The sequence below is a fragment of the Phalacrocorax aristotelis genome, chromosome 2 (genome assembly GCF_949628215.1).
Source record: "Phalacrocorax aristotelis chromosome 2, bGulAri2.1, whole genome shotgun sequence".
NCBI lineage: Eukaryota > Metazoa > Chordata > Aves > Suliformes > Phalacrocoracidae > Phalacrocorax > Phalacrocorax aristotelis.
The window spans coordinates 37,960,079-37,972,266 of record NC_134277.1 but is presented as its reverse complement, the minus strand read 5'-3'; the positions used below and the strand labels follow the sequence as shown (position 1 = coordinate 37,972,266).

The 12,188-nt window shown below is 35.9% G+C and overlaps 1 protein-coding gene across 4 annotated transcripts in view; it reads right to left on the bottom strand.

Annotated features, from left to right (window-relative positions):
* TAX1BP1 (Tax1 binding protein 1) overlaps positions 1 to 12,188 on the bottom strand; it is a 63,415-nt gene that overhangs the window by 30,195 nt on the left and 21,032 nt on the right. For all 4 annotated transcript variants that reach the window (XM_075083136.1, XM_075083138.1, XM_075083137.1 and 1 more), the window contains exons 4-5: positions 10,707 to 10,894; positions 8,797 to 8,955 (exon numbers count right to left, since the gene is read on the bottom strand). In XM_075083136.1, coding sequence (XP_074939237.1) covers positions 8,797 to 8,955; positions 10,707 to 10,894 — 347 coding nt within the window. The remainder of the gene's footprint in view (positions 1 to 8,796; positions 8,956 to 10,706; positions 10,895 to 12,188) is intronic.

Here is a 12,188-nt window from a genome sequence, read left to right as displayed (position 1 = left end):
CCTACAGTTTTGAAAGAAAGAAGGATTAATTTTTAGAGACGACTTGTTACTTTACAGAACTCTTAGCAATTCAAATTAGATGCTGCAATCCTAGTCCCATACACTCTGGTTACAGCAGTTTTGGAGCCTGTAAAATTTAAAATGAGTGCTCTTAGGCCATTTTATAGTTAAAAAGCGACTGTGTTTTAGGATGAGTCTAAAGGGGAAGAATATAATAAAACACATCAAGTACATGCACAACCTCCATTACAAAAAAGGGTAATTACTTTCTGTAATTGTTTACTTTATTTCTCTTTAATTTATCTGGTACATCTACAAATATTCCACCTTTTCTTCCACTTTCTTAACAGAAAGAAAAGCACAGCAAGACCATGAATCATTTTAATGAACTGGTTTAAAAACACCCAACAATTTTAAGGTTATTTTTACTCTGGATTGTATTTTTAATCCAGTTACAAATGCAGCTCCCCTCGTCCCCCCTCCCTAGAGTTGCAACAGCCTTATGGGTGGAGGGGGGAAGCAAACTGTAACACAAGGGTCAGAATAAGCAGCCAGAAATTACTTAATTCAGCTTCCCTGCTGCAAAACAAAAAGCTACCAAAATCAAATTTCCTATAACTACAAGTCTCACTAGTGAAATGAAACAAAGAAAATCTAATGTAGTTGTCAAGTGAATTTATCTTCCTCAGAATCAAAATTCCACTTTGAAAATTTTGCTGTACTTTCAGATAGGGAACGAGAAGAAAGATGGGGGCAGCAAAATCTTTATTGCTATTCTAAAATGGTAGAAGATTTAAGTAATTATTTTTAAAATAATCTCATAGTAAATCACATGAAACACTGTCCTCCCCCTGCAAACAGCTTGCCATTATACATAATGTGATTTGTTTACAGTTCATTACAAACAGCTGCCGCAAGAACCATTTTTACATCAAAAAGCTCTAAATTACAGATCAGTTGCTTTAGGCTTGTGAAACCGAATCATAAATACACTGATTGAAAACTCATAAAGCTATTAGAAGTTCTGTCTAAAAGATATGCGAATATCATGCCTGTGCTCTTCCTTGAAACGTCTATTTAGTAAACTTCTGCTACAAAAGGACTAATAGTCTTTCATTTGAGAATGGAATAGCTGTAAAGTTTCTAGATTCTCATTTTTATAGCAGCACACTGTGGTAAGAATCTATATGCTCAACATGCCTTTCCCACTTGTATCTTAGTTCTAATGGTTTTCTGCAACACCAGTAAAGCATTTCAGAGTACAGTCCGGTTAATGGAAGCACAGCAGTACAGACATCCCTTCCTGTGAATCAACTTACACAACGCATTTTTCAAACATACTTAAGGCACAGCAAGATCCAACAGACCAAATAAAATACTTGAAAAATACAACCCAAGACTATTTCCAGCTGTGACATCTTGCAGTATGGCAACGGGCAGCAGGGGGTTATTTTATGCTTCGTCTTCTCATTTCATCACATGTAAAACTCCCTATCCGCTTTTTAAAAGCCATGCCACACCTGAAACATTCACCTTTGATTAACAGCTAATATCTGCAATCTTTACTTTACTTTTTACAGAATGCATACGTTGTAATGAAGAAGAACGAGGGGTTAAAAACAAGCTATGCAACTCTGAACCAAAGTAGTCAATTCACCTTTCAAGTTTCAGCTGGATTCATTTATCTGGAGATAATTTAATGTCAGGGGAACCATTATGCTTCACACCCTGTACAGAATTTAGGGGATCTAGATGAATTATCTGCAGGAGCCTTTTGTTTATCCCACTGACATCATAGCAGCTCCAACAGAATCGTGTGGGACACTTGGCTGACATCATACTCTGTTTAAAGGACCTCTGAGGACAAATGAGGACAACATAGTACCATTGCAGCCACTGCAAAATCTAAGTGTGCTCATAACCCAGGGCCTGTATGTTCTGAAAGGAAACCTCAAATTGTAATTTTTCTTTCTAAAATAAAATTTAAGCATTCAGTAAAGTAAAACAGTAAACCAATTCCAAATAAACTCAATGATATTAAGCTTTTATCTTTGTGACTATGATTGGCAATAGAAATACTGCTCTAAAAACACTGAAGTCTTGCTATTCCAAAAACCTAAGACATCACAGTGGTAGTAATTTAATTGTGTTAATTTCTTCAACTAATATTGTTAAACAGATCAAAACTCCACAAAACTAAGTAAGGCCTAACTCAGTAAAAGTTCATCTAAGTAACATCAGTCACCCAGTTACTGTCACGAAGACTACAGACGTGCAAGTTTTTGCAGGAGACAGATGAAGTATTTAGACACACAACAATTTTGCAGCATGCATTTACATTTCAGAATGTTAATTTCTTAAGACATCTTATAATTTAACTATAAGCTATTGCAAGGAGTTATTCTCATGAATACGTAATTTGAAGTGCAGGCAGGATACCTATCTAAAGCATAAGAATCTCTCAAATAAGTCTGTTCAATCATCCACGGAAAAAAATTTCAGTGAATGAGTTTAAGAAATATTCATACACAGAACAGTCACTAAAACAATAAAATAGTGTTTTCTCTTTACAGGATGTTTATAGCACCCTTGGGTGCTATAACTGCTGGTGCCAACCTGAGCAATTCTGAGTGTTTAAATTGCATCTTTAAAACATTATTTACATGGAGTTTGGGGGGTTTGGGGGAAGGGGGAGTTGTTTTCTGGGTTGGGGGTGGGGTTTTGGTTGTTGTTTTGGGTTTTGCTTTTTGGCTGGGGGAGGGTTTGGTTGTTTTTTTAAAAAAAACAATGCATCTCTCTGACCACCAGACTTTCGCACATGCAGCAGACAAACAATATCAACATAGCTTGACTTAAAAAGGCACTGAAAAAACACTCGATTCACTTACTTTTATGCATGCAGTCTGAACAGGGCACCTGCACTGCTGACATATCACACTGCACAGCATTTTCTCATTATCTAACCAGAGAAACTCTCATTATAAAATGGCATCAAAAGCCAACTTAAATGAATCCCTGATATTTGAATAAAACCCTTGAATAAGTCACTGTGCAGGTAGAACCTGTCAGCAGAATGTGGATTTAGATGGATGTCCTATTAAAACTCCCCATCAGATAGATGAATTAGCCCACTTAAAAGTTAAATCGTTAACTAAACTTTCAAAAAGCATTAAAGAACAAATTTATCAAGTCAGTAAATTCACTTCTGCCTCAATTTATGCCAATGTTGTAACAGAAACACTATTCAAATGTTCACAGCGTCAAAGAATGAGAGGGTAATCTGCAAAGCTGTTGCTTCTGACTCAAGTCAAACTTGTACAGAAACTACTGCCACAGGAGTAAGACCTGTCACCAATGTACTAAAGAAATCAGTTCAGAAGTACTCTCTTCCCACTAGAGGGAGACAAATGATTGCAAAAGCATCATTTTGCAAGCTCTGCTCTCTACAACGCCATACAAAACCTGTGTTCACAAAATTGAATGGTTGCAGAGTGTTAGAACAGCAACCGATGAAAGACTGACACAGTGACTACTGCAGGTTTCTCTAGTTCAGCACAGTAATACTAAATCTTAAAACAGTAAGCACTGCTGCCAGAGAGCTTACGGACACACAAAACTAGGAATACAAAGACCAAAGAGCAGGTGTTCTTTTCATTTACACAGGTATATATTTTTATATTCCTAATGTGTAAGATATAGATTAGAAATATTTGTATTATTACTTTCTAGATAAAACACACACAGAGGTTTTGATGCAACATTCTTCATTTTCCAAAAGTAAAATATATTCAGATTAAAGCACCTTACCAACATGACTCAACATACATACCTGAGCATGTACCAGTGAACAAGTACATAGGAAAAGCTGAAATGTTGAAAGCAACCTGAGACCTGGTGACCATGTATCATGTGTCATCTTCTTAAGTAAAATAATTGTAGTGAGTAATTACATCATTATTTTAACAGTGTCATATTAGTAGAGTTGCAATCTGTATATACAGCATGATTCTAAATAAAAGTATGCTATCAGGGAACACCATCTTAGTAAAAACAAATTAACCCTGAAACACTAACAGAAGGTTGTAAGAAAAAGATGTGACAGTTCTTAAACATATCCAATAATTTTGCATTTACTCTGAATTCTCACACAGAGCAGCAGCAGATTAAGTTATGCCTTCACACTCTGCATTAGCTAATTTAATGTCGTTGGAGGTGGGAGGGAAGTCTAGGAATGGTTTAACTGGCATTGGAAAATGCTGCAGATGAATACCATGTTTTCCTGTAACTGAAAACACAGCCCTTTTTCAGAAGACTAAAAAGAAAGTGCATGTTGAAGGGCAGGAGAAGAAAAGGGAGGACGAGAAACATTCACTTATTCCCTCCCTAAACTCATCTTGTCAGAACAACCAGAAACTGCATTAAGCAGCCATAGGGTAAAAGAGGAAAACGTCAACCTAAAAGAAATAAAGACTGAATTTTTCCCAAGTTCTACAATATCTCAAGCTTTGGCAGGTTGGGGTAATTAACACAACTTAATGCTAATAACAATAACATATGAACTGTGCACTAAAAACAGTGGGCTTGGAGAACACATTCCCTCTGAGCGCAAACACTGACTAGCACAGCGTGTCTTGCAAACAGTCATCTTCTGTGACGGTGGCAATGACAACCTGAGAAAACAATGCCTGCAGAACCATTAACGTGTTGAATACAAATAAAAACACAGATCTTTTTACTCCAATGTGATAAGTTACTAAAAAAAACACCCAAACCCAAACCTAAAAAAATAGAAGCCTTCGGAGACAACTAATGACTTAGAGTGCTGTAACATGCATTAGGAGCTATGTTTCAACAACTCTAATACCACATTATCGCTTCATGCCTTGAATGCATTTGTTCCTATCTTTAGTAGGAAATGAGATGGCTGTCTTGTAAGAAGGCAAACTACTGTGTAATTCCTGAAGACTAAGGGCACTGTAGGCAAACTGAAATCGGTAGCTTGTTGAGACCATTACAGTCTTAAGTGCTACGAACACAAGAACTCACATGTTTTTAAAACTCAGGAAATGGGAATCTCTTCACTACTTAGAACATGCATAGAACCCAATATTCAAACTTCGTGGAACACTGATCGTATTACACCTGAATAGATTGTTTAGTATGCTATGGTCTTAAAAGATATATCTACTTTCACCTTGTTTTTTCCTAGTATTTTCCCCAAAGAGCCTCTAAAGGAGCACTTAAAAAGCATCCCCACTGGGCAAAAAGCAGACAGAGAAAACAATAGTTCCACTGCCCAGAATTCTGTAAGAGTAACTAGGTGGGAAAGAGACATCAAATAATCAAGAGCAGGAGGGAAACTCTAATTGGGATATAGCTGTGACATTGTCTGTCAACAACGATCCTGTCTATATTAAGAAATCAATGTTTCTACAGACATTTCTCAATGATCCAAACTACTCCTGAGCTATTTGTGAAAACAAAGGACTGATGAAAATCAATACCAAAAAGATGAAAGTAGCCTAAAGGCATGCAAATAAAATCCTCTTTTTATTCATGTTTAAGAGAACTGTCTTAAAGGATTTTCGCATTACGAACTCAAGAGCTTTTCCATCATTAATCTGCCTATTTGTTACACTGTACCACAGTAAGATAACTTAGGTACTATGACCCCTAACCATATCATCCACGTTTTGTTCAATTCAATTATAAAAATACAAGGTAGCTTAATAAGGTATTTCATCAAAAGACATGAGCTCAGATACCCATATTATATGATTTTTTTAAAAAAAGAGTAAGATTTTTAGAAAAAAGGCAGATTGATGTGTATCTTAGATAGAGTAGTTCGTAAGCCCAAGGCCCCCTTAACACAATACAAATGGTAATAAACAAATAGTAGTTGCCAATACATTAGCAGCATAAAGAGCTCTGCACTCGGTTAGAATCATATGCATGTGTCTGTACAGACATACCCACTTCCTTTGCTCATGCAATTGCTGCTTTTTAAATACAGTACTTTGTACTATTGTGGTTTTTTAGAGGGCACTTTGGACAAGCAGAATATTTTCTGTGCACTTCCTGATAGAAGTACTTGCAAAAAGTTAAAAAAAAAAAATGTGTTGTTAAGAGACTGTACATGGGTTAAATGTAACTTAACTTTATTTTTAGTAGAAATAAAGATTTGTCACTTACAGCTTCCTCTTAAACTACAAAGGTAATGATAGGTAGTGCTAGGTAGTGCTTACAGTAATTATATTTTATGTGCTATTTTGTTTTTCTTTAGGCTAATATGCTCTAAAGTATATTGAAAGAATTTTTTATTAGAACTCCTAATAGTTAAACCTTCACCTGAATAAGTTAAACATTTCAAAAAACCAAATTTTAAATTCACCACCTTCACTTTTTATCTGTGTATCAAAAATTTAGAGCATAACTAAAAATCCACCTGTATGTGACAAAAGCACTAGGAATAAAACAAAATTTAAAAACCCACAGAAATACTTAGTTAAAACAGCCGTTCTGTAACTTAAAGGCAAAAATCCCAACAAGGCAAACCAAAGCAACCTAGCTCATACTAAACACAAGTGAAGATACTGCTGTTACATACAATACACGTATTTTTGATAACTTAGCATTTCAAGGTTATCCCGTGTAGTTTTATATAAAAAACAGCCAAGTTAAGGCATTGCTTAGGTATATGGCTAATAATAATTATTCACATCACACGAAGCTGACTAGATTAGCTAGGGTTTTGTGGAGGGAGTGGTTTGGAGGGTTTGTTTTGGTGGTTGTTTGGGCAGGAAAGTGTTCTGTGGGGTTTGTTTGGGGTTTTTTAACAACCACAAGGAAAATAAAACCTATGTACTGTAGTGCTACTAAGTGCTATGTAACTGCTGCTTAGTAATCTTTAAATCAATCCATTAATGCTCTGTACAGTGTTCTCAGCAAAGGTACAATCCTTTGACCCACTGATGTATTTCATGAATTGGGGTATGGAGGCAGGGAGAGAAAGAAGGGAAGTCATCTTTAAGACTGGAAAGTTTAGAGAGAAAGCCACATAAAGTATTGTGTATTAAACTTTCCAACAATGAAAAAGTTAACTTACTGCACCTGATCTAGTAGATACCCGTTTAATTTCCAAGAGTAATGCTGGATTTATATTCTCCTTATGTATATAAACAAATGAAAGGTGTTTCAACTTTTTTTAAAGAGGTGAAAAACAGAGAATAGAACATAAAAGATGTAAAATAAGAGTGTCAAAGGCTTAAGAGACAAAAAATAACTGCATGAGTTAGAATACTTCTATAGTATTCCAGATAGGTGAAGAGTCACATCAGCCTCAGATATCTGCTTACAGCTCAGCTAAATATAAGCATGAAGATCTTCAAACTCCATCACCACTTCAACAAAATACAAGGCAGAAACAAACGAAAAAATAAAACATCCCTTAAATTCCAGCTGCTACATTCTGGTATCTTAAAAGGAAAGATATTTTTGATTATAGCAATTCAGAGGAAAGTGTGAGAAAGTATCAAGGCAGTCTAACAGTGTCCTTGCTGGACAGCCATCAAAATCCCATTTGACAAAGTGTTCTAAAATAACATGGTAAAGCTAACATGGATCAGAGCTGACAATTTACTTTCATACTTTTTCTAAATGAGAACCTCAAATGACAATGAAAGGTATCTATGTGGCTCATTCGGATTTATCCACCAAGTTTATAATTCTGCAAATCTATGAATGCATACTTTTAATATCTGTCTCTGATTTAAACTAGTTCTCCCACATATTTGAAATTAAAATTATTCTTTCACAGGAAACACTTTTCTAAACAAGATACTATCCTTTCTTTTTTTCTTACCCAACATTCTAGTCCATCACTATGACTGTTCAAAAGTAAGCTACAAAGTTTCAGCAGTTTCAAATTCCCTCAACAAATTCCTTTCTATTAGAGGTGTATCATGCAGAACTGTTGACATATACATACTAGTACTTAGAAATAGCCTATTAACTGCTGTCCACAGCTAAATTATATAGGCTTCATTACTTTAAATTTGTCCGTGTCACCACCTCCCTCCCACATGTTTTTAATCTTCTCCTAAAAGTTGTTTTTTAAGAAGCAGCAGCTTAAAAATAGATCAGGTCCAACTTTTTTGTGCTTTTTTAATAGTATTAGATTTCTTCCTTACCATATGTAGAATTCCAAATTGAGCTTGACTTTGTTTTAGGGTAGGTTTATATTTTCACTATCAATTAACAGTGTAAATTAATTTTTAGGTTTGTGCTTCTTTCCCCTTTTAAAATCTTATGACCTTTGTGAAGCCTTTTAGAAAAGTGACTAGTTACTTTTCACGCTGTGTGTGGGTCCTGGCAGAAGTATTCTCTGTTAAGCCTTGATCTTTGCTTTTAATACCAAAATTTTTTACCATTTTCAATACCCCATGTTCTTTAATGGGAGTTTTTTGAATAACCTTCCTCATTTTAAGTTAATGTAAACAAACTTTAAACTATCAACTACTTTCCACTGTGAATTCCACAGTTAAATGTCAAACATCTGGTAACAGTTGTAATCGATTATCTTACCAAGCCTGGTACCAAAAGCCTTAAATATTTTAACCATTTTACGACATAAAAGGAATAGTGGCAGGAGGTTAATAGGAACTGACCTATTCTAGTGTAAATGTCTATCTAACTGCTAAGGGGTTTTGATAGCTGATTTTCACCCAGTTTAACTGGTTCTTGAGAAAGGAGGATTACAGACGTTATGAGTCAGCTTTAATCAGTTAAACAACTAACCTTTTGCTCTGTTTGCAGTTGGTCACATCTCTGCTTTTCATGGCTAAGTTCTTTTTCCAGTCTTTCAACTTGATCTCTGAGTTGTGTCGTTTCCTTTTCCAGAACAGAAGTTACTTTTAATAGCTCTTCTTTTTCTTTTATTATTTTTTCAATTTTAAACTGTAAAAACAAAAACATGCTTTTTTTGGTAATTTTTCTCTTCTTTATTCCTATCAAATAAGCGGATACCAAATTACTTCAGTGTTTGAGCAGAAGCACAAAATGTGTGTCCTCTGGCTAGGTTATTTTACAGTTTTCCCCTTATTACCAAATTTCTGAAGTTTCATTGCTTTAACTGAATAGTACAACATTACCATTAGACAGCACACTTTGCAGTGTCTTGATTTATACTCAAGTTTTCCCTCCATAAGTGAAGGGCCTTTACTGTTCCCAAGTGACAGCAACTACAGAGGAGCTAATTATGATGACAGCTTGGTCAAAAAATGGCTGCTGAGTGTAGAGAGACACACACACTCTAAAGTAATGTTTGAGGAATTAGACAAAAAAAAAAAATGAACACACACATAGCCAAAAGGAAGGACTGGCACATGAATTGCGGCCTTTCAATACTTAAAGGGGGCTTACAAGAAAGATGGGGACAGACTTTTTAGTAGGCCCTGTGGTGATAAAAGAAGGGATAATGGTTTTAAACTAAAAGAGGGTAGATTCAGACTAGATACAAGGAAGAAGTGTTTTTACGATGAGGGTGGTGACACACTGTAACAGGTTGCCCAGAAAGGCTGTAGATGCTCCATCCCTGGAAACATTCAAAGTCAGGTGGCCAGGTCTTTGAGCAACCTGATCTAGTTGAAGATTTCTCTGCTCTTTGTAGGGGGTTGGACAAGATGACCTTTAAAGGTCCTTTCCAACCCAAACCATTCCATGATTCTACTAAGCAAGATAATCAAAAAGGTTTGCAAAGATATTTTTCTTCAGTTTTAGTACTACGAGTACATAACTGAAAGGCAAAAATATCCCAGAGGTATCTCTGTAGTAAGTCTCTTACCCCTGAATTTTGAGAACTAAGTTGAATCCATGCATGTATGTGCCTAGATGCAACCGCCTAAAGGATAAAACATCTTGTGGCAAGGTAAAGGAACTCTACTGAGCAATTTTCCAATAAGCAACTCATACAACCAAGTTGGTTTGGTTTGGGGTTTTTTGTTGGGTTGGGTTTTTGTTTTGTTTAGGGTTTTTTTGTTTGTTTGTTGGTTTGGTTTGTTGTTGTTGTTTTGGGGGTTTATTGTGTTGTGGGTTGTTTTTTTTTTTTAAATAGTTTTCAGCCTACAAAATATCAACAAGCAAACGGAAACATCTTGACTCAGGATGTAAGCATACAAGTCTAACCACATCCACCTAGCAAAAAACATGACACACAGAACACTGCTTTAAATAAAACAAGGGCTATTCTAACATACTTGGGCACCTACAATTATTCAGCTCAGTTTCCAGGGCTCTTCACTTCTGCACAAATAAAAGTATACTGGTTCCTTAATTTTTTTCCTTACAACGAGCACCATTTCACACAACAGGTACCAGGTACCTTCCCCCCTCCAGTTAGTTAGTGTACAGATGTGACAGACATCTACCACCTTAAGATTAAGATACTATCTACTATCTACTCTCTTAGGGCTTCCCAGTCCATGCTTAGCGCTATACCATACCTGTGACCAGTTTAAAATTTTTACTCATTTGACTTGCAGATGTTCCGAACTCCAATCAAAAACTGGAGAACAAGCCAGAAATACATACGTTACACATACATATGTAGGTTTTCCATCCTGGTTTGTTCTTCAATACTCTATCCTGTGAGTGTATGTATACATATATTAAAAAAAATAAGTAACATTTTAAGAATTATTGAATCAAACCTCAAGAAGTCCAGCTTTTGTGGTCACCACTAACATATCAGAGTTTCCTTCATCTTCCATAGTAAGCAATTCTTCAACAGGGGAAGAGGTACGAAACTGGAAAGGTGTGCTTGCTCCACGGATTTCTCCTTTATGAGTCACGTAACAGAACTGGTAAAATTCTCCATCATCATTTGGTAGATAATAGCCTATCAAAATAAATTCATATTTGAAGAAACATTCTGCACAAACATACAAGCCTCCATCTGGAAACAGATTATCAGATGATGTCTGACTTAAAAATTTCATGCTCATTACCTCTGTAAGGCACAGATAAATCATCAAAACAGCAGAAAGGAAAAGTCATCCTATTTAGGAACTTTCATGCCCCAACAATTTCTCCTAGCTTTTAAGACAAACACCAAAATAGCGTCAGGCAGTAGGTGCTATATATACACACATCACCTCGCACAGGCTAGGTAATAGTTGCTGTTTATGTATTTATGAAACAGCTAGAATTATTAGCAATGAGGTGCCCTGAAACTGGATTGGGGCCATAGTATTATGTAACTGTTGTACAATCACAGAACAAAGAGCAAGCAATTTTTTGGCCCTGGAATACCTCTACAACCAAAGACAACAGACAAAGACAGAATAACATGCAGCAGCAAGACACCTGCAACTTTACCAGGGTCAATTTTTTGTGGAGTAACCACCATTTACTTCTGCTATTTTTAAAGGTCAAAGCATGGGAATGCTTTGAATGGACAACACAATGTTAACAAGCTGCAAGTATTGAGGGGACGGGGTGGCGGGAGAAAGTTTAAAAAAAGAGCTTATTTTTCAAAATAGAATTTAAAAAATTCCTTCTAGACTTTGCAAGGTCAGAATAAATCATCTTTCTTATAGCTATGGAATACTGCATATTGCTAGCAGCTTACTGCAGAAGAGTTTCTGTGTGACTATTCAACTGAACAACAGTTCACTAAAGCTTCAATATGAACCCTCTTACATTACCTGGATTTGCATGGTTATACTTGCATGGTTATATTTGTGGATGTGGAACAATCATTTCCGGAACCAATGAGATTTTTACCTTTATTAGTAAATACAAGAAACCACACCCTGCCCAGTTTAATGGTAAAAAACCCAACTGGTTTTATTCAGAACACTTAATTATCAGATACTGTAGCCAGCTTGATTATGATGCTAGCATAGTAAATCTTCACCTGATGTTCAATCCAGCAGGTGATGTCACCAATTTCTGTTCATATTTCACCACAATTCAATCTGCTCCCTTTCTAATTTTATCATTCATTTCTGTTCACCAACTTTTATTCCAGATTCCTGGAAGACTTTTCCCAGTACTCTTACCTACTTTTCCTACACATGGTAAAACATTATAGGTGCTTGTATACAGCACTTGTAACAAGGACTTTGTGTTCCCATTAGTCTTATACTTTATTAACTGTAGTTCAGGGAATAGTATCTTAATTTCAAAAT